Genomic DNA, 23,988 nt, shown 5'->3' with positions numbered 1-23,988 from the left:
TACTGCTGATGAACATCACCCGAACTGAAAGTATGTGCTGCACTCTTTTTCCATTCGTTCAGTTTTTGTCCCAACTGGGTTTTTCTGGAAAGATTTTTAATGAGGCAGCAACAGAAATCATACTACAAAAGAAATCTCCAACAACAGCAATAAGACCTTTAAGAACAAGGCACACAAGCAAAGATCCACTTCAGAACAGTTAGATAGTCTTTGGCTCTATAGAAAATTCCCACCGGGAAATTAAGTTTGCTATAGGACAAAGGTTATTCGACCGTTTACAAGTGAAAATACTTAAAGGATTGTTAGATAGTATTTTTCTCGATAACATAAATTCCTAAGGGGAAGAGAAGTTTGTTACCAAGTATAAGATTGTCTAGCAATTCATTAATGGGATCCTTGAAAGTGCAGGACTTTCACTGTTCCAGTTAGTATTCTTCTCATTCGAACACTGGGCGGAATGATATGAGGATAAGGCAACAATAACTGCCACGTCAAGTTGGGAAATGAAAAACTGGAAACATAATTGTATCATTGGGACCAGGGACTGCAGACAGCCCTGTAGAAATAAGTTGTACAAATTAGCTATAAGTAATGGCAATTTCTTTTCAGCATACCAAATGCTTATGTAATTTTTGAAAATAGAAGGAATAAAATGAAATGAAATCCTTTTGTTTTATCTTGTTTCTTGTCTGAACGATGAATTAACTTTGTCATTTGAAAGTTAAACAAGTACTTCAAATGCTAGTTCTGTAATGAAAAGAGACGTCCTCTTCAAGAGCACCGTAAACATAAGAGGGCCCTCTATTATAGAAATCCTCAAGTTAAAGGGTTGGTTTCGGAAGAATTTATGCCCGGAATTAAAATACCTTCGGGGAAAAATACACCCGAAGTCTTATATAAAAGGACGCAAAAAGTAAACATGCGCAAATGCTTATAACAGCCCTCACAAAAAGGGTTGAAATGCTTTCGGGGAAAGTACACCCGAGGCTTCACATAATAAGACGCAAACAGAAAAAATTGCGCAAAACTCTTAAGCAAAAGGGAGAAAATGTAAAGATTAAACAACTCGCATGAAGATTCAAGCAAAAGTAAGACCCAACCAATACTGGAGCAAAAAGATGTTTTATTTACAGTAACATGCCAAAACGGCACAGATACAAGAATTGGAAAAGAAAAGAAAAGCTAAACTGCAGTATCTCCAGAAACTGGAGGAAGAGAAGTGTTGGCGTCCTCGGGAGCAGTAGATGGGTCCATCGATGGCTCAAAATTTTTGTCTTCACCAGTTTGGCCTTCAGCATCATCATCCTCCGATTCTTCTTCAGTTCCCAAAAACTCGGAACCGGAACCAGAAAGTTCAGGAGCATCAGACCTCGTTGGGAGACCACTTTTAGCAGCTAACTCAAGTTCACAAGCCTTAGCAATTTCAGCATCAATGTGAATGATACCAGCTTTGGCCTCTTCCAAGGTTTTTCTCCTCATGCTGTACATAACATAAGTTTTTTTAACAATGAGGGAAACCTTTCGGCGCTTGAGTTCTTCTTTGAGTCAGGTTACCTCGGCAGAAAGGCTCTCCCGGGCGGATCTAATAGATGCGAGGCTAACATCAAGGTCACGGACAGTTGAACTAAATAGCCTATTATGCTCGATAGTTTTCCTATACTTCTCATACAGCTTGGAATATTTCACCCCCACAACAGCAAGCTTTGCATTTTTGGAACTCAAGGCTGCCTCCAAATTATTCAATCTTTCAGCGGAAGCAGCCTCACGATCGGCTGCAGCAAGAACGACATTATGGACTTCAACCTATTTAGCTTTATCTTCTTCAAATTGAACCCTCAATGGGGCGATCTCTTGGCTAAAGGTTACCCCCTCTTGCTTGTTTTGCTGCAAATAAGCCTCCAACACAACGGCCTCAGTGCCTTGGATTTTAGTTCCGAGAGGCAAGCGACACTTGCTCCCGTTGTGCTAAAAGTTGATCCCGTGCGGAAGTAATTTCTTCCTTCTCACGAATCAACCTCTAAAGGCCTTCAGAAGCAAGAAAGTTAGCCTACAAAGCAGGAAAGGCAAGATTCAGGATATGTTTAGACAAAAATAGAAGAAATAATAAAGGAAGAAAGGAACCTACCGCTACGGCATTGTGCATGGCGTTGTTCAAAAAATACTCTCCTGAGAGTGCCTGAATCTTTTCCCAATCTTTCACAAAAGGACTTCAGATAGTTAGTAAGCTCCACCAGCCGGGATAGTAAGTTGCATCCTGTAGAGACCGAAAGAGTAACATTCCTCCTCCTTTGTGGATCTTCAAAAAGGGCAGCATAATTTTGTCCCAAGATCCCATGAACTGGGGACTGGGGAAGAGGAACACCTTCTTCATGGCCAGGCGCGACTGGTGGAGATGATGTAGCAGTTGCTGGTGAAAAAACAGGTGAAGATGTAGATAAAGCAGATGGAGTTGAAGAATGAGAAATGGCTGCATCAAGTGCAGTGTTAGTTGTTGGATGATCGCCAACCAAAGGCGGTACAGACTTGGTACTCAGCCCCGTAGTACCAGGCACAACAATTGGGGCCATAAAATAGGAGTTGTCATTTTCTACTAAATCACACTCCCCCCAAAGTGCCGAGATGTCACCCTCGGTTGGTATAACTAACTCAACGATTGAGCATTTTGTTGAGTTGATGATGAATGCCACCTTCTATGTAGAGAGCTCCATCATCACTAGTTTCTCTATCATCGTCGATCATCACGGTCTATGACGCACGGGAGGAGGTCTAGTGATCACAACTTCTAGAGAAGACTCGGGGGCAATAGTCTTCACCCTCTTATTTTTTCCGCCGGACATGGAAGAATGCCTTCTTTTTGGCTGCTTGTTCTTCGACCGGGGACTCCGTAGTAAAACACATGTGTCTGAAGCAGGCTCGAAGACACCTGTTCGAGTAAGCGCCTCCTAAAGCAGCCTCGCCACATCAGCAGGATCAGCTAAGATGTCCTCCTCGAGGACTGCAACAGAGCCCGCAGGTAGACCTGAGTTCAAAAAAAAAGATAGAAGGGATCAATCAATTTCCTCACATAAAAAGTTTAAACAAGGTTAGACTGAATTACCATGATTTTTGTCTTTCCACCCGTATTTGATGGACATCTCTTTCCATGTACGGGTCTCGGACGTAGTAACGTCCAAGATCTTTTGAACCCACTATCCTAAGCCTTCAACCATAGGCGGAACCCATCAAGTTGCTGAAACAAGTATAGAATGAAGGATCAATACAGATATGGAAGAATCCCTAATCAACCAAATATTAAACAAAAAAATTACGAGTATGGTTCCACGCTTCCGTAAAGGGTGAAGTCGTTGCTGGAACGATGTCGCTGGTGGCAAATACAACGAATCTTTCTATCTACCCATGGTCGTTGTCATCATCCATGCTAGATAACAAAGCATGGTGGCCACACTTGCAGAGGTTTTTTATTCCCCTGCGGAAGATCTTGGGAGAATAGAGTTTCATCACATGAGCTAAAGATAGTTCCTCTCTTGTTTCTTGGCACAGACGCCGAAGGCAGACAACCGTCCTCCACATATAAGGACTTACTTGTGCCAAACACACCTGGTAGCAAAGGCAAAACTCTGCAATAATGGAGTCAAACTCTCCATTCAAAGAGAATGCACCCAAAGTAAAGGGATACGTGTAAAAGTATGTAAAACCCTATTTGGGTAGGGTCACTCGCTCGATAGATCAGGAGCAACAATATCCAAATCATGACAGCGGCAGTCTTCCTTCATAGCAGGAGTGCTAGAAGGACGGATAGAAAAAGGATACCTACTGACAACCCATGTACGAGGGTTAGCAGTAGGAAATTTCTCTTTAAAGTCTTTTATGGTAACAAGACTTCTAGGGATAATGGATTCCACCGTTGGAGGAGCAGAGTCCTCGGCCTTATTCTTTTTCTTTGAATAACTGGTACATTTTGAGGAAGAAGCCATTGTATGGAATAAGGAAAAGATTTTGCTTGAAGAGAATTGGGGAAAAGATGAAGAGCAAGATGCAAGTCGAATAAGGGAAGCTTGGAAAATTATGGAGTATAAGGGAGAAAGTTGATACGTATAAGCAAAAGTTTTGGCGGCTAAATTCATGGCACTGATTACCTCGATAATCGGTAAAAGTTATGCTGAATCGTGGGATGACGCGTGTTCGGGTCATTAAAAGCGGAGAGACGTGCATCCAATCAACCGTCAGAAACCTTTAGAGGGAGTTATAGTAATTCCCGCAAAAATAATATTTCTACCAACTTCCTGGAAAACACAAAGTTATGTCACCGGAAAGCAGGGGGACTATCTGTATAGACTAAAATATGATATGTCACATGGTCGTCCAAAAAAGGGAGACATGAAATCTGGACGGGGGGATGTCCAAGACCGAAGGCAACTGTTCCGCCTGTCACCAGAAAGAATAATGCTCATAAGGATGTAATAAATACTCCTTGCCCAGTAGCATTTAATAGGGAATATTCCATGGCATTAAGTACAATTGCTCGTTGCAGGGAATTTGGCATTTATGCTCACCGTTACATCTTCATCAATGGCTCTCATAATTGAAATTAAAGAGGGGCACGATCCTAAGACCTCCTTCTCTAGACATAGCTATAAATAGTTAGCTCAGCTATCATTGTAATAGACACGAATTTTCTGGCAAACTTATACTACACTCTATCCAAAGCTTAATACAATTTTATCCTCTTGCTTTTCTATTTCGTTATTGTTTTGCACGGAACTATTGTGTTTATGTTATTTCGTCTCCATCACAAGGCTAAGTATTGCATATTTTTTTAATTATTTTATTATTTCAGGTCTGTGAGATTTTACTGGGTGGTTGTTGTTGTTGTTGTTGTTGTTGTTGTTGTTGTTATTGTATTTTATTATTTCAGGATCAAATTAATTCACTTGTCTAGAAACCACATATAAATTCAACTGTACCATTTTACGAGTAAACAATATATATATAATAAAATAGTAAATCACATTTTCAAAAAGATGACGGAAATGTTTTTTTTAATAGTACATCGGAGGTTATCATTTAATTTCAACTTGAGTGCTTTTGAATTATTTCATCTCAGTTTATTTTGATTTACTTAATTATAATTTACTCTAATTATTTTTCAGTTACATTAGCAATTAATTTGTCTTGAAGGTTAGCTTCGTCTTAAAAACAACCTAGAAGTAGAAATAATTCTAGGTGTTTCTCAAGGCACAAAGGTTCTCCCTACCCACATGCCATTAGCTAGGGACCCCAAGTGGACGCAATAATTGTCCAGCCTAGCAGGGTTTTATGATCATCCTTTTTAGTTTCTACCGGTGTTCCGTATTCCTACCCTGACTAAATTGTAATTTGGTGTCAAAAATTTTACTTTAGGGATAAAATGCAATCTAACAAAAACGACTTCATAATATCTGATTATGAATAAAAAAAATAATTATCATTCTACCACAATTCTTTTTTTGTTGGATTATAGGATCATCGTCGATCTCATTTGATTTCTATTACCCGACGGCAAAGCTAGAATTAAAAAAGAATTCAATTGAATCATTTCATCCGAAATTATACGATTCAAATAGGATAAAAATAATTTTTTTGATATATATATATATATATATAAAAATTATTGAGCCCCTTTGTATAAAGGATTCTCAATACCAATTTTGCATTTTTTTCAAAACCCCGCTACTAATAGGCGACTACTGATTAGTGGGCTTTTGTGTAAGAAAAAAAAAAAGTGAAAATAACACGGTATAGCCATTTTTTGGATTGGTCATTCAAAAATAGCCAGCGTTTACCAAGTTAATGAAAAATAGCTACTATTTTATTGCAACAGAGACCGGTCCAGCATAATATACTGGAGTTCGGTGCACCTGTGTATGAACTTCCAGCATATTATGCTGAACCGGTATACTTGCTGGAACTCCAGTATATTATGCTGGAGTTCTAGTGTACTATGCTGGAACTCCATCATATTATACTGGAGTTCCAACATACTTATCCTGGAACTCCAATATAATATGCTGGAGTTCAAGTATACTTATGCTGAACTCCAGCATAATATACTGGCGTATTTTCCGGGTTTTGAACAGTATTTTCGCTCAGATTTATGTCTAAATGAAAAGTGGCTAAATTTCAATTATTTTTGAAATTAGGCTATTTTTAAACGATCAATTGTAAATCTGGCTATTTTTAAATTTCACCCGGAAAAAAAAATGTCCACCATATTGCACATCTACTAATTAGTCAGCTTTTTATGTTTAAAAAATTATTGGACTCTCCCATTCTGAAACCCAAAAATAAAATAAAAAATAAAATAAAATTGCAAAACGTGGTATATCAGGAACCCAACACCGCACCTATTTAAGGTCAGATTAGTGTTGGCAATAATATTTCTCTCCCACCTTTTGGAGTCTCACTCTATTCTTTCTCGAGTGAGCTTATGAGTTTTAAATTTTAATATTTTAAGTTTATTAAATAGGTTTTTTAACTCAAATATAAGTTTTGGGAAGAACTCTAGCTCCGCCTCAGCATCAAACCCATGCTTAATTCCAGGTTTTGCTCCTTCGCCACCTTTCTTTTATTTTTATATTAATTCTTTTGCCAATGCCTCTGTGTTAATTTTTTTCTATTCAATTATCTCTCTAACTTTGATTATCTTCTGTTTTGTGTGTGTGTTGGTTGATTGTGTGAAGTGTGTGAAATTACGATGAATTCTGATGCATTAGACTTATCTTTTTGCTGTAATTAAGAAGTTTTTATGAATGAGATTGCAGTGCTGACTTATTTCTGAATTAAAAAAGAATGGATTTCATTCTCTTACTCATTTATTTATGATTTCATGTTTATGATTTTCTTAAGTATTAATTCACTGTTGATTTATCAGTCTTCTCTAGCAATGGTTATATGTTCCTGGAAACAGTCTCTCTGCCCGAGGTCTGCGTACATATTACTCTCCCCAAACCCTACTTGTGGAATTACACTGGGTTGTTTAAGATACCTAATATATATGAAATTTGGTTCCGAAAAAATTTGACTTTTCTAATGAAGTATTGTTATATAAGGATGTTGTTATAGAGAGGTCCGACTATGTGAATCTTTATGATAAATTTTAATATATATTTAACTAAAATAAAATAATCTGTTGTTATAGATTAAAATTCATTCATAATCAAATATATAAATTTTTACAGTATCAGTGTATATAACTTAAGTTCTACTTAGCTTTTTTTTTTTTTTTTTTGCGTGGAGGGGCAAAAGTGCATATATTTCAAAGTTAAAGTATTTGACCAAGCTTTTAGAAGGAAAAAAGTAATTTTGAGTAGAAGCAGAAGCAGTTAGTAGCATCAAAAGCACTTTTAAGATAAATATACTTAGAAGCACTTTTTAAAAATTTGGCCAAATATTAAATGTTGTTCAAAAGTACTTTTTAAATTAATTATTTAAATACAAACCACTTCTCACCTAAATGTACTTTTTTTTTAGAAAATACTTTTAAAAACAAATACTTTTTAAAATTAAATTAATTTTAGAAGCTTCTGCAAACAAGCTATTATAAAGTTACTTGAAATAGCTTTAATCGTTGAGTTTTCGTTCCTTTGTTTTTTCCCCTAATGAGTGCTCTTGCACATGAAAATGAGTTGTCAATATACGTACTAATTATGTTTATTTTTTAATGTCTTCTTTGAGATTAACATAGTATGCCGCACATGAAGAAGATTAATTTTTGTATAATAGAAATACTAAATTAATGACATCTTGCTATAAAAATATTATGTTTGAGTTAAGTTCACTTTGTTTTGTTGTAATTAATCACATAACTTTCGGAAAAGGCAAGAATCTTCTATGATCTTGAATCTTGATTTCAAGTTTCATTACCATTAATTTCATTTCTTAAAAATACGTTATATTATATGTTCTTTATAACAGCATTTCATTATAACAGCCAAAAATACCGCAACAAACGAGGCTGTTATAGAAATATTTGACTGTACTAGTTTTTCCTTCTTTTGGGTGGTCTTTTTGCGCTATTCTTTTTTTTAAAAAAATAAGGACAATATTACAGTTGCTAAGTAATTCTGCCTACCAAAATTTGAATTTGAGAGATGAAAAGAAATCGAGGTCGACCTATAAAAGTCAAAGGCTTTTTGGAACCAATTTTAAAAATACGTTATATTATATGTTCTTTATAACAGCATATCTCATAATTTTCGTTAAGGAGTATAAATATATGTAAAAACTACTGAAATATCAACAAATATTATATCTGAACACGTAAATAATATAATGAGTTTAATGCTAAAAATCTTAAAATTTGAACACATAAAATTTAAATCTCGGATCCACCGCGCTGAATTGGCTATGTTACTTTTTCTTGTCACTGTGGGTTAACTCCTTTGTTTTGGGAGAGGCTTGGCTTTAGTGCCTGATTAACGTCACAAATTATTTTCACAATTATAGTTTCTTGTTGTATTTGACGGCTAAGGCATGAATTATTTGGTACTAGTAGGTTTATCTATTGGTACTTTTTAAGTTAAATACAAAATGTGTTTGAAAATAATTTCCTAGTAATAAGTTTCATTAACAAAGCTTTAATTTCCTTAAAGTAAAAAATTCATTTCAAACAGAATTTCAATTTTCAAATACTTATTCGAATAAAATATATTTTTTAAAAATGATGATTTCGAGACGAACTTTAGGACCATATGCACATGTGATATTTTGAGCCCGTTTGGACATAAAAAAAAATTCACTTACTCTAAATCAGAGTTTTGCCATTTCACTTTTCACTTGAAGATGAATTTTGAAATTTTCACTTTTCCAAAAATTTACTTTTCAAAATTTTCACTTAGATTACTCACAAAAATTCAAAAACAACTCAAAATTATATTCATGTCCAGATACAACTCTAATTTTCAAATACCATTTTCACTTGAAAAATAAAATTACTTTTTTTAAAATTTTACAATTCTTATGGCCAAACGGGCCCTAAGAAAGATGGTTGGTCTTACTCTAGTGCGTGACATAGACAGGTATGGTCTTTATATAATTGTGAGTTATAAGTATGGACCCTCACCTTCATTATTGGTTTCCAACCGAACTCTCCTACTGTCGCTTCCCCTATTGCCTCATGCCCCCAAAATCTGGAGGACCCCAAATTTACTCAATCTTTTATTATTATGACTAATATATACTATAGAATTTATATAAATAATTATTATAAATAAAAGTGTTATAGTATATATTTTGCTATTTGATTGAGGTTATTTTATACCAATAAGTTCATAAATTGTGATAATTTTCTAACTCATTAATTAGTATATTTGCTTCATTTTCACTTTTAATTTTATTCTTTTTATATAGGAATTAAGATATATATCGACAACATAATGAATTTCTTTTACAATCTTCTCTGAAACTGCATGAATACAAAAGCATTCATGCACCGATTTTCTTTTAGTGTAATTCAACATATATAATAGGTTATTTACAATTAATTTTAGATATTCACTAATAAGTGCTACTAATTAATAGAATGAACTACAATTATCGTTTAAATTGATCAGAATGAGTAAGCATTTTTGACAGTATTAGCAGTGGCGGAGCCACATGTACCCATGACACCCCTTGGTCGGAAAATTACACTGTTTAACTCGGTAATTTTTAAAAAAATATGTATATATACTATATAATGGCACCCCTTGACTTCTTGATGAGTTTGTTTCTTTATATTTTGACTCCCATTAATAAAAATTCTAGCTCCGCCCCTGAGTATTGGTGTTCAAACTTAAGTTATGACGTTATGTATGTTTATTTCTTTTTCTTGATTATGATGATAGCCAAATCAAAATTTTCAACCTCAACATCCGATAATCCACCACTTTATTCTTTGTGCTCTTCCCCCCCCCCCCTTCTTTTTTTGAAATTTACTATTGTTTGTCTTAAATGATTAATTTGTTATTTAGAAAGCAAATTTTATTGCTAGTGTAAAACTTTTATAAAATAAATTTAATGGTTTCTCAATATGGTTTTGCCTCAGGCCAAAAGATCTATATATTGAGCCGCCCCTGCCATCCAGCATAATTGGTAAATAGAGGCGGATCAATGGTCGAATTTATGAGTTCTAGATTTTGGACAAAAGAAAATTACATATTTGATCGCTCGGCCAAAAATATTTATATGAGCTAGTCTATATACATAAATATACACTAACTCTCTCTCTCTCTATATATATATATATATATATATTATCTTTTTGGATGGACGGCTATACAGTGTAAACATTCATTCTAGCTAGAAAAGATAATTTATTTGTTACAGATAAATTAGTTATACAATAAATTTCTTACCAAAAATACAAGATTTTGGTAAAAATTGCTATATTACATTTTACCGTACCCGTAGTTAGAATTCTAACTCCGTCCCTGCTCATAATTAAATAGTGTCTTCCATGGCAACTTGTGGAGGGGATACGGGGGATTGGAGTTGTTGTGTATATATATGTATATACGTATATGAACGATAAATCTGCAATTACTTTGAATCTATTGAGTCTTTTTTGGTGAAGAAAAAAATTATTAATCACCACAAACAAAAATTACACACAAAACTGGTACTAATAAATTTGAATTTGCGCTTATATATATATATATACACACACACACGAAAGGAGAGTTCTAAATATATCTTCTTGGCACATATAGACGGATCTATGACGAGTTCCATGACGAGTTCTATGAATTCAACTGAATCTGTTTTCTTACTTAAGCTATGTATACATGTATAAAGAGAAAATTAAAATGTACACATCTAACAATAAGATCGTGGATCACATTCATTCTAAATCTGCTGACTTTAAATTCTACAAATATACTATTTTTTTTCTTTTTAAGTTTTAGCCATTCCATATATGAACTCACTTTTTCTTGGTCTTTCTTGTTGCTGTCTCTTTCAGGATGTCTTGAGACAAAAAGGAGAGTTTACAAGTAGTATTAAATTGTACAAAAGGGATTACAGCTCTTTTTAAATACAATTAATTTTGTTGAGATTTAATTAGAGAAAAGAGTATCAAGAAAAAGAAGAAAAATGGGGTTTTGGACATTATTTGAAGTGGCATCTATGCCAATATTGCAAGTACTCCTCATAAGTATTTTAGGTGCTTTAATGGCCACTGATTATCTCAAGCTTCTTCACTCTGATGCCCGAAGATCTCTCAATAAAGTAAGAATTTTCTTTATTTTTTAAATATTAATTTTCTTTTATATTATTTATGATATATTGACATGCATTGGCTTCTTATTTACTCACTTTGTCCCAATTTATGTGGTTGTGTTGGATTTCGAGAGTTAAACGTGTTTTTCTTTAATTACAATTTTTTCATATGCTTCTTCAATATTTTGAAGTGTTAATTATTATGGTTTATCATATTTTTTACGTAGTTTTCAAATATATATTTTATTTTTTAAAAAAATGAAAGATTTTATATCCAATTCTGCGGTTAAAATTATGAAATTTGTCTCTCGAAATTTGAACTAGCTATGGCTTATAACTTGGGACATAGACGGAGTACCTATTTTACGATATCGTCTATTTTTTAATTTTATATATTTATATATGTTTTTTTGTAGATCGTGTTCGTGGTATTTACGCCTTCTTTAATGTTTGCAAGTTTGGCAAAAACTGTCACCTTGGACGACATAATCTCATGGTATGTACTAACAAATTTGAACTTTTAATTCAGCATTAATATTATTCCTTTGTGGAAAAGTGCTCGTAGAAAATATAGGGAACTTCTAGTGTTAGAAATTATAGATAGTGAGAATCCATATAGCCAATTCAACTTACTTGAGATTAATGCATGCGGAATTGTTGCCCAAGATCAATGTCTAGATTTTGAGTCATTTAGTGGCAAAATTACAGCTAAACTTCTTAATTTTGGATTGTCAGGTGGTTTATGCCCATTAATATAGGGCTAACTTTTCTAGTTGGAGGAATTCTTGGATGGTTAGTTGTGAAAATACTGAAGCCAGATCTACATTTAGAAGGACTCATTATTGCTACATGCTCAGCAGGTACACAATTATCATTTTATTAGAAACTTTTTTATTACCTCCCCAGTTTCGGAAGGGAAGCCTTCGAGCAATGGTTATTGCCGTGTGACCTGTAGGTGACGGGTTCGAGCCATAAAATCAGTCACTGATATTTGTATCAAGGTAGGCTGCATACAATATCACACTCCCTTGGGGTGCAACCCTTCCCCCGAACTTACGTGAACGCGAGATGCTTTGTGTACCAGACTGCACCTTTTATATTTTACCAGTTTCTAATCTGATAATTTATCTTTTCAAACAGGTAATTTGGGGAACCTTCTTTTGATAGTAATTCCAGCAATTTGCAAGGAGAAACGTAGCCCATTTGGTGATCATGGAATTTGTGCTTCTGTTGGTCTGTCATATGCCTCTTTCTCCATGGCAGTAAGTTCTTATTGAAGTCTAGAGACATTTTTTTAAATTGTTAATTTCATCGTATGATCACTTTATTTTTCTCATTGTGTAACAATAAAGTCATAAAATAATTTTTTTTTATCACATTACTTAACTTCGGAAGGGGAGCCTTGGAGCAACGGTAAAGTTGTCTCCGTATGACCTATAGGCCACAGGTTCGAGCCGTAAGAGCAGCCATTAATACTTGCATTACGGTAGGCTATCGACATCACACCCTTAGGGTGCGGCCTTTCACTAGAACCGAACGCTAAATGTTTTGTTCACTGAGCTGCCTTTTTATTAAAGTGACTGAACTTCTTCACTATAATAATAAAAGTGGTGCAACTATTTTTTGTCACGATAATGTAACTAAATTATGCTACTTGAATCGGCCAGTTACTTCAATGTGATAAAAAAAAAAGTTATGTGGTTTTAATATTGTAGTGGGTAATGTTCGTTTATTTTAATACGATATGAAATAGTTTTATGATTTTACTGTTATAACGGTAAAGCTTAGTGAACTATGTCCTTGTATATATTCACTGCATCAAATTTAGACCAACATCCATGAATTTGTGGTCTAAAAATTAAGTTCTAATTATTCTAACAATTAATTTTCTTGATTTTACAGGTTGGTGGTTTCTACATATGGACCCACACATACCATTTAATAAGAAGCTCATCTGTGAAATTTAAAGCACTAAAAGCAGCTGAGGAAGATGCTTTGAAGAAACCAAATAATGATTTTGATGCAAATGAAAGATCTCACCTTCTTGAAGGAGTTGACCAAAATGATCTTGCTCTTAGCATTGCACCAACAAAATCAACTGCATATGACCCTGAAAATCAAACTGTAAAATTCCCTCCCTTCTTTATTTTGGTTAATTTTATAACTTTAAAATATCTAAACTTTATCCACTATAACAGTAAAGTCGTTAAACTTTACCAACCATAACAGTAAGATTGCAAAACTACTTTTTGTTTAAAGCAATTGAAAGGAAAATTGAATCCTCCGGGTGCAAGTTAAATATCAACTCAAGAAAGCGATAGGCATATGGGATAGGCCGGATCACAAGGGTCTATCGTAAATAGTCTTATCCTGCATTTATGCAAGAGCGTGTTTTCACATCTCGAACCTGTGACCTCCTGGTCACATGACATCAACTTTACCAGTTACGCCAAGACTCCCCTTCTTGCTTATTATAACAATAGAATCACTAAATTTTAACCTCTTTAACGACAAAACCTACTGTCAAGGTGATTTGTCATTTTACTATTATATTATATAAAGTTAAATTATAATGTGACAAAAATTTATTTATATACTGTTATAGTGGGTGAAATTCAATTACTAATTATATGTAGCAAAATGATTTTGTGATTCTATTGTCATAGTGATTAAAGTTCAAAAGGAGAGCCTTGGAACAATTGTAAAGCTGTTTTCGTGTGACCAATATGTCATGGGTTCAAACCAACAATGCTTGCATTAGGGTAAACTGTCTACATTACGGCCCTTGGGATGCGGCCTTTCCTCGGACCCTGAGTGAACATGGGATACCTTATGCATCGGACTGTCCTTATTTTAGCGATTAAAGTTCAGAAATCGTACAACAACAAAAAGAAATAGGCATATTTCTGATTCATCAATCAATGTAACTTGCAGAAAGCATGTGAAAAAACAGACATGGAACCAAGAGAAGGGGAAGTATCATCATGGAGTAAATTTTTGCACAAAATTGTGGAGGAACTACTGGCACCTCCAACAGTTGCAGCAGTAAGTTCCATTTAATATTATCAACACTTGTTTTTTTTTTTAATTTGGAATTCATACAAAAGATGAATAACAAATAATAATTACTGTTTTTTTTTTCATTTTTTGGTAAAAATTCCAGATTATAGGACTTATATTTGGTTCAGTAACATGGTTGAAAAACCTGATTATTGGTAGTGCTGCTCCCCTCAGAGTTATCCAAGACTCAATCAAATTACTTGGGTATGTTTCAATCTCCGTTCTTTTATTCAAGTTGATAAAATCAAATAATTTTATTATGGCCATATTGTGATGAAGAATTAACCTAAATAGCCGTCCACCACTAAAAATAACCAAAAAATCTATGATATATAATTCATATGTAATATATGTATAACCAGGTATAATAACAAATTGGCAGGCTATTTGTGTAAAATCCCTAATGTGATTTACATTTTAAATAAGATTAATAGTTACTAATATTCAAATTCTTGCTTCATTATATTCTTGTTTTGTGTGAAATTGACATCTCACCTTCCTCTCAATGCAGGGATGGGACCATTCCTTGTATCACTCTTATACTAGGAGGAAACCTCACCCAAGGTTAGAATGATGTCATTTCTTGTCCTGATGCTTAACTGAAAGTAATGATATTTTTAGCTATCAATTGTTATGAGGTACTCATATAATAGGAATATCTCTTAGGAGTATAGAATATGTATAACTCTAAGAGTTTAACTTGTATACACTGACGATGCAAGTATAAAGCATTTTTACAGATTCTTTTAACATGTTCTATTAAGTAACATGTTTTATTTTTTAGGTTACTAATCTAACCATTTATGGATATACATTACTCTTTTAGGTGATTTGACAGTATAAAAGATCCTTCACACTGCCAGTGGATAGAAGTTAAAGCTCGTTAGTTTTTTAACTTGTATACACTAGGGGTGGTAATTTGAGATCCATTTGACCCGCCCAAGGTTGGGTCGGTCATTGACTCGCCCATTTGTTCAACTCAGCCAATCTTAACCCAGAACATCTTAGCTCATCTAATGTTGGCTGATTTTTGGTTCAAATTGGTCAAAACGCTGCTAAAATATCTTTAAAATAATTCTTTTTTGTTTGATATGTCATATATGGCCATAACAAAAGAAAAAAAAAATTATACATAAGTAAATAGTTCATAAGAAAATAATAGACATTAATTAAAGTTTGATAAGAGTTGGATGAGTTAGGTTATGACCCAAATTTTAGTCCATCTTGAACCAACCCATCTCAACCCAAGTAACTTTTGGGCGGGTCATTTGACCGACCCATTTATTGACTCAGCCTGTTTTGACCCGCCCAAAATCTACCCAACCCGCCCATTTGACACCTTTAGTACTACTAACAATATAACTAATTCTTACATTACCAAGGTATTTTAACATATTGTAACATGCCTTATTTCTATGTTATTAATCCAATCTTTTATGAACAATATGATAACATAAAAATAGTTTACATTGTGTTGTCCTAGTTCTCAGATTTTTCTTTTGAGACATTGAAGTTAACTTCTGCATTACCAACTTGACAGGATTAAGGAAGGCAAAAGTGAAACCAATGATCATAATATCAGTGGTATGTGTGCGGTATATATTCAGTCCTCTAGTAGGAATTCTAGTTCTTAAAGTAGCAGACAAACTAGGATTCCTTGCAGCAGATCCCCTTTACAAATTTGTGATAATGATTCAATACACATTGCCACCCGCCATGAATATCGGTACGCTTCAAACGCTCTTATTTCGTGTAAATTAACCTGTTGTAGCAAGTTATCTGTCTTATTTTCGAGGTAACTGTTGAGAACGATGAACTGATATATTATGATTATGGCGATATATATATATATATATATATACTGGTGCAGGAACAATGACACAATTATTTGATGTAGCACAAGAAGAGTGTTCAGTCCTTTTCTTGTGGACTTATTTGGTTGCAGCATTTGCACTTACTATTTGGTCCACTGTATTCATGTGGCTCTTGTCCTGATTGTCACAAGAAGACACAATATGAAGATATTATATAATGGTGTGGTGTGCTTTAAAGTAATCTTGATACACATCCTACATTCCTACTTTGGGGAAAAATTTGTGAAATATATACCCTATGGAATTAGGTATTAGAAATATTCCATCAGAATAGATATAATACTAGTGTGTGGGACCATTCTATTTGTTTTATTTACCCTCATTATTTTGTTTTTCACTACTATGTTTTTAGCTTCAATTCTTTCAAGTAATATGACCCCCTTCATAAGGTGCTTGTATGTTGTTCTATATATGTAAGGAAAGTATTTAGTTGATTGTCCTTTGTACATTTATTTATTTCATGGCCAATAGTCAGTAGCTTTAGCATGAAATCATAAAGTTTAAATCTTAAATTCGCCTATGACGATGAGCATAAGGTTACGTGAGGAAGCAATAAAGAATGAGATACTAGTTTTCTGACATAATTTTGTTTACACTAATAACTGAAAATATCCAAGCAAACACATGCTCTATTTCCTAGCTGACTGGTATGCTTTCCATCTCATAGAAAGGTTAGTTGAAACTTAGGTCGATATAGGCTTGAGGAATATTTGTGACATTCCCATGTTTTTTTTATTTTTTTTTTTATTGTGTTGTATTCAAAAAAGTGCAAGAGGGGGGCTAGACTTGACCTCACAAAAATACAACAATGGTGATGCAATCACCCCAAAAGAAGGACAGGAGGTTCATATATATACACCCTCCTTCCTTAGATCTATGAACAACATTAACTAACAAAGAAATTAGATTTTTCATACTTTGTCCTTATACTGGGAAGTTGTCATTTATCGAGGAGAAAGAGCCCTTTTGCATTGCTAGGCAATTCTTGGAGTGAGTGATACAACCTTCTCTGATTTGTGGTTGTAGCCAATTTAGCAAGACAATTCGCAACCTGATTCCCCTCTCTGAAACAGTGCCTGATCGTAGCTCTAGTTTGTTTAATGATGAGGGAGCTCTGTCTATAACCTTTTTAATCTTCATGTTATTAGGATTTCCATCCGTGAGCATATCCATTATGATCTTTGAGTCCAGTTCGATAGAGAAATTAGTGTACCCATTCTGACTGCACCATTTCCCTCCAAACTCTGCTGCTTTAGCCTCTGCCATGGTATGATCATCACAGCTGATATGAATAGAAAAGGCCGCAATAAGGTCCCCTTGACTGTTCCTGACTACCCCTCCAATGCCTGCCTTACCACTTTCTTTGCAAAAGCTTCCATCCGTATTAACTTTGATAGTGTCGGGTAGTGGAGACTCCCATGTAACTTGTATCCATTTCTGATATGGTCTGAGTCTCTCGACCTTATCACATAATAAAGTCCATTCCATCTGAGTGTATTCACCTGGTACCATGTTGGAGATAGCCGTTTTCAATGTCCATGTAATTTGGTGTCGCATCGAGTTCAGCTGAAACTTCTTTGTTTTCCATATTTGCATGCATTTCTTTGTTTCCACAGTTCCCAGCATATGATTGTAGGAGCTATCTGAAGCATTTGATTGTGCATTTTATTATTGGCCGTTGTTTCCCACCATCTTTTGAAGGTAGCAATAATAGGCTCCTGCTGATGTTTGATTCCAAATGCATTACCTATGTTGTTCCATATGAAGATGGCAGCTTCACTACCATTAAAGACATGTTGAACTGTTTCTACCTGCGCAGAAGAACAACAAGAACATCTGGAAATAATGTTAGTACCAAATCTGCAAATAACATCATCAAAAGGTAACCTATTTTTGAAAATTCTCCAAGAGATAAAGGACATCTTAAAAGGGAGAGAGTTATGCTAGATTTTGTTTATGAAGATATTTTTCTGTTTCTTGAATCTAATAGAATGCCATGCTGAGTTAGAAGAAAATCTCCCATCATTAGAAGTAGTCCAAACCGGGAAATCGTCCTCATTTGGGTCACCTATATCCAGTTGAGCAACACTATCCATAATATGCACGGGAAGAACATTGTTGAGTTTGACAATATTCCATTCTCCATTAATTATGAAGTATTTCACCTGTACTTTAGAGGATCTTCCACTACCTTGTAATATGTTGGCCAATGCACCTTTACCTGTCCAGTTATCCCACCAAAAGGTATAATTACCTTTTTGTATTTCCCATCTAATGTTTTCCTCTGCTTTGTCTCTGATTTTGAGCATGTTTCTCCAAATATGAGAATTAGAGGGATTTGACTTTTTGTTCACTGGATGGGCTCTTTTGCAATATTTATTCTTGAGAAGGTTGGCCCATAGGGAGGGGTGAGTTCTGAATCTCCACCATCTTTTAATGTTAAGTGTATCTATGATATCCTCCATTTTTCTGACACCGGCTCCTCCCTCATCTTTGGGAAGACAAAGATTATTCCATGAAGACCAATGATATTTGTTTTTACCTTCATTTGTGCCCCAAAAGAAGTTTGCAAAGTGTTTCTCCATGAGCTTAGTAATTCCTTTAGGAGGGTTCATAGCCGAAAGGATGTATGTGGGGAGGGATTGTAAGACATGTTTAATCAAGATCATTCTCCCTCCAAAGGACATCATATTGGCTTGTTATCCATTAAGTTTCTTGACCACCTTAGAAAGCATACCGTAAAAAAGATTGCTAGTCTTCCTCCCAAAATAAATGGGGCATCCCTGATAAGTGAAAGAGAAAGACTTATTCATATAGCTTGTGGCATTCTTAATTCTATTGATTCTAGCAGCGCAGGTGTCACACCTCCTTTTTCCGCCCCGCGAGGGGCAAGGGAGTTTTTCCAATTAAAGGACAATCGAAACGGGATTGGTTTATTTATTTCAGAGTCGCCACTTGGGAGGTTTAGGGTGTCCCAAGTCACCAATTTTAATCCCGAATCGAGGAAAAGAATGACTCCGTATTACAGTCTGCGTACCAGAAATCCGGATAAGGAATTCTGTTAACCCGGGAGAAGGTGTTAGGCATTCCCGAGTTCCGTGGTTCTAGCACGGTCGCTCAACTGTTATATTTGGCTTGATTATCTGATTTTATACATGTTAAACCTATGTGCAAGTTTTAAACTCTTGACCGCTTTTATTATTATTTTTTACGAGAATTGCCACGTCGTGAAAATATATCTCGAACCACATTACATCAATGCACCCGTGGTTATTGACATATCTCGACTCGGTTGAGATTTGGATTTGGGTCACATAAATGTGCACCCGAATTAGGAAAAATAAATTATTAAGACGTGCCTAAAGCAACTAACGTATTGTTATTTTGGGGAAGGCCGTAAAATTTGCTAAACGGCATGTCCCGAATTCTAAGAATTTTTAATATATATACATTTAGAGGGCCCCGTAGCTTCTACATTTTTTGTTTGTCGAGGCTCGTCTCATTTATTATTAAAAGGAATTTACAACGTCATGGAAATGCATCTCGGGCCACGCCACAATCAATGTGCCCGTGATTAGAGACGTATTTCGATCCCGTTGAGATTTGGATTTGGGTCACATAAATGTGCACCCGAGTTTAAGAAAATTAAATTATTAAAGGCGCGCCTAAAGCGACTATCGCGTTATTATTCCGGGAGGGTCGTGAGATTTGCTAAACGACTGCCTTGGAAACTGGATGCTTTGATATATACATTTGACGAGGGCCCCGCAGCTTGCGCGTTTTTACTTGGCGAGGCTCATCTCGTCCTTATTTTAAAAGGATATCCTATAGCAGCTACGTTTCTTGTCGCGTTTGTCTCTACTAATTGGAAACAGAAATAGTCCTAGTTAATTGCATGCTTGCAGGTTATTTATAGCAGGATTCAAAATGCTTTTATAGAATAAGAAAATATGACTACGCACACGGACAACTGATTGAACATTACGGGCCCAAATCCAGCTCATGCGGGATGGGCCAGACCTGGGCCACTGTTTGTTCGATGCGGGCCTGCTTGGTCTGTTTCGACCTGGGCTCGACCCCTGTGAGGTTGAGACCGTAAACTTGTGTTCTTTGTTCTAAAGGTGTGGCTGATCAATAATTATAACAAAGCAATTCATCCAAAGGAGATGAACTTGGATAATTTCATGCTTGGCATATATTAAACGATATGTTACACAATTAAACCAAGTCTGGGATACAACCTATTGTATTGGGCATATTTTTTACCTAACAGCATACATATATAAACTAACATCCAACTAATCTACATTGATATCTACTAGACATGCAGGCTACTTCCAATACCCAAACAGGAATGAAAATTATTATACATTACATGATATTTAATGTAACAATCTATGTATAAAAGACATTCTTCAGGTCTTTTCTTTTGTATTCATGCTCAACTTTCCAATTACATTGACAGTGTATTAGTTGTGTACCTGGTATAGAGAACAGAAGAAGGAAAAGGATCAGTTGAGTGGTACACAGCAAGCACAGCAGCAGCAGGTAAACAACACAACACAGCAACAACCAAAACAGCCACAATGATGAAGCTCAACAAGTGATCGAGCAATGGACAGACAATCCCAGAAAACAGAGCAGAGAGACAGCAGGAAACCCAAGATATCGAATGTAACAGCAACAGAAAATCCAATAACCACAAAGCTCAGCAAATACACAGTACAGTTCCGACAATCAGGAAGATTGGCCAGAACAGCTCAACCAACTTAGTTCCTTGTGCAGTTTTGGACAGTGTTTAGTTAAAGTGTTCTGAAAATTTTCTCTTTGTTTTCTCTTTTTCTGAAGACTAAAAGTCCAGCCCCTTTTAAGTTCTGAAAATAGCTTATTTATAAGCCAAACAAACCAGTGCAGTCAAGCTGCCCTGGATTCTGCCAATTGCAGACTGCCCATACCTATTAAACCACATGCCTAAGCATCTTCTTGATGCCAGCCACTTTGTTCCCCACGCCTGGCTTATTCCTTTTGTTCAAGAGTTATGGGTTCATTTAAGTATTCATTTTAATTCCCATGCTCTTATGTCTTGTTCCCCATTGACATTAATTTAATCCTAATTCAGTACCCTACTTGTCAGCTCACTTAAACTAAGCTTTTTCTGTTCTTTTAGAACCCCATACTACCCTTGTTAAACCTTGATTATTACTGCCCTAAACCCATTGCAGCATCAGGGCATTTTGAACTTCTGAAAGTTCAAATTCAGAACTGCCCTGGACTGAAACTTTTCAGTCGTTTTGCAATGCAAACAAACCCATTTCAAACAATGTCGGGCATTCAGTCAGTGACATGGTTCAATTAGTCATGTGAAATTATTAGCTCATTTGATCAATTAGTTATAGAAAACTAATCGACGACGTTTATCGAGTCGACTATACTAAATATAACAGGTAATAATCAGTCGTTCATATAAACAACACGTACAGGGTCCCGAAAGACTTCAGACAACTTTTGTTCAATCACTGGGAGCCTATATGAGTTAACTTATTTGACGACTATCCTAATCGAACATGTTTATCACAGGATACGTTCAAAACATACACAGAAAACAATCGACCAAATAAAAGGTCTTTGACAGAGATGGAAGAAATTAAGAAAAATACCGGACAATAACAAACAATCACAACAAAGCATGCTAACAACTTAATTATCACTCGAATAAAACATAAAGGCAAAGAAAAACTTACCGAAAAATGTCCAAACAAAATTGACCCAAGTCTGACTCAACTTTGACCATTTGAGGCCGAACAAACTTTAATCAGGGTGTTCTCACACGAGAACACCTTGATTAAGGTCTATTAGACCTCAAACCCTGTTAAGGCTGGCCGGTTTCCAAGGCTATTCGTGTTCTAGGGTTTGGATCTTTAGATCTGGTTTTTTAGGAGTTGTGGGTAGATTCGGACCAAACCAAGCCTGGTTTGGTCACGAGGGGGGTCAGGGGAGTGTCTGGTATGAAGATGGTGAGGTTTGGTGTAGGTCAGAGCTTGACTCGAATCTTCAAATGAAGATTCGAGATGAAGGAAAGTGATTCGAGGCAAAGGGATAGCAGATCCATGTTCAGGACAGTGAGGTGGTCCTAGGGTGTTCAAGAGGTGGTCATCGGCGTTCATGCCGCCGGGTTCTGGTGAAAGGGAAATCAGGGCGGCTGCTAGGGTTTCGGGGGTTCAGTGTTTGGTGAAGACGATGAGTGGAGGGGGTTCGAATAGGGGGCGTGGGGTACGATAGAAAGCTTATATACGATCTAGGGGTTTAGATCCTGGCCGTTGGATCAAATGAGATCTATGGCCAGGATCTATTCACTTAGGGAAGACGATGTCGTTTGGGTTTGATAGTGGGTGAAACCGGGTAAGGCTGGATCGGGTCAAAATTTGACGGGTTTAGGGGGAAGGCCTGGGTCCGTTGGATCAAAGGGTTGGACGGCTCAGATTAATTGCCTAAGACGACGTCGTTTGGGGTTGAATGAGTGGCCTAATCAGGACCGTTCATTCGAATCAAATCAACGGCTCAGCACAGGGACGCGGATACGGCGTCGTTTGGGACGTACCCGGGCAGCTCATGTTTGGACTGGACCTGTGTCCTGGTTTTGGGCCTGATTTTAATTCATTTTGGGCCCAAACCAACTTCATTACTCCTTTTCTTTTTTGTTGTTTTTCTTTAAAAAATGAAATTAAAATCATCATTAATTTAATTATTTAACCTAATTATCACACACATATCACAACCCAGCATAAAAGATGCATATATATTTTTTGGATTTTCTTTTAGTGATCGAATTACGGTTTAATTACCATGACATACATACTTTGTATTTTGATCGGTAAGATTAAATGCAAAATGGGCCGAACCACGAATGACTAACAGCACATGTCATGAAAAATTGAAAATTTGTACAGCGAGGTCACTGGTCACTATTTTTGTTTTCTTTTGGAGCGTTTGTCCGTGAAGAAAAAATCACGTGCTTACAGCAGGTGTGAGGGGCTGTGATAAAGAAGCTCTTATCGTTGTTAACTTTCTGTCCATAAGCCTTTCCATACATGCCAATAACCTTTTTGATTAACTTGAGAGTCATGTTGTTTCCACCACAGAATATAACAATATCATCAACGTAGGCTAAATGATTGATCATCGGACCTCTCGGATCCATGCTAAAATGAGTGAAACTGATAAATTCATTTAGAGCATTTAGAGATCTAGAAAGAACCTCAGCTCCAATAATAAACAAAGAAGGGGATAAGGGATCTCCCTGTTTGAGGCCCTGAGTAGATGTGAAAAAATATGTTCTAGCCCCATTGATGATGATAGAGTACCATATATCTTGTAGAAGTCCCCAGATCATGTCAATCCAATTCTCAGAGAAACCAAATTTCCTCATAACTGCTATCAGAAAGGTCCAGGAAATTCTATCATAAGCTTTTGCCATGTCAAGTTTTATAATAACATTGCCTCCTCTGTTCTTCTTGTTCACGCCCTGAGCAATCTCCTGAGCTAGAAGGATATTTTCAGCGATCAATCTTCCTTTCACAAAGCCACTTTGATTCTCTGATATAAGCTTCCCAAGAATAGGATTCAGCCTTCTGGAAAGGATCTTGGAGATAATCTTGGCAGTAAAGTTACTCAAACTAATAGGTCTCAAGTCGGAGAAACTATTAGGGGAGTCAACTTTAGGAATAAGAACTAAACAAGTATGAGAAAAACATTTAGTGAGCCTCCTGCCATTGAAAACAGCTTGAACAAAATCAGTGATATCCTCCTTAATGATATCCCA

General features: G+C 35.8%; 1 protein-coding gene and 1 long non-coding RNA gene across 4 annotated transcripts; both read left to right on the top strand.

Moving 5' to 3' along the window:
• Window positions 1-6,395: 6,395 nt before the first annotated feature.
• LOC104229115 (protein PIN-LIKES 5) lies at window positions 6,396-20,725 on the top strand. Of its 3 annotated transcripts, none has more exons than XM_070155977.1 (11): window positions 6,396-6,579; window positions 10,979-11,244; window positions 11,652-11,731; window positions 11,971-12,095; window positions 12,376-12,497; window positions 13,138-13,359; window positions 14,170-14,280; window positions 14,399-14,499; window positions 14,807-14,859; window positions 15,836-16,021; window positions 20,660-20,725. In XM_070155977.1, exons 2-11 carry the CDS (start codon window positions 11,110-11,112, stop codon window positions 20,686-20,688), a joined length of 1,164 nt encoding a protein of 387 aa, XP_070012078.1. In that variant the 5' UTR covers window positions 6,396-6,579; window positions 10,979-11,109; the 3' UTR covers window positions 20,689-20,725. The 3 variants fall into 3 exon arrangements, with proteins under 3 accessions (XP_070012078.1, XP_070012079.1, XP_009779996.1); XM_070155978.1 differs by lacking the exon at window positions 20,660-20,725 and adding an exon at window positions 20,635-20,657; XM_009781694.2 differs by lacking the exon at window positions 20,660-20,725 and adding an exon at window positions 16,166-16,603.
• On the top strand, window positions 17,978-18,339 carry LOC138876881 (uncharacterized). Its single transcript, XR_011402183.1, has 2 exons — window positions 17,978-18,051; window positions 18,160-18,339. It is a non-coding gene; the product is annotated as an uncharacterized lncRNA (long non-coding RNA).
• Window positions 20,726-23,988: the final 3,263 nt, after the last annotated feature.

The sequence above is a fragment of the Nicotiana sylvestris genome, chromosome 9 (assembly GCF_000393655.2).
Source record: "Nicotiana sylvestris chromosome 9, ASM39365v2, whole genome shotgun sequence".
Classification (NCBI taxonomy): Eukaryota; Viridiplantae; Streptophyta; class Magnoliopsida; order Solanales; family Solanaceae; genus Nicotiana; species Nicotiana sylvestris.
The sequence above is the reverse complement of the archived record's forward strand: the minus strand, read 5'-3'. Positions and strand labels throughout refer to the sequence as shown.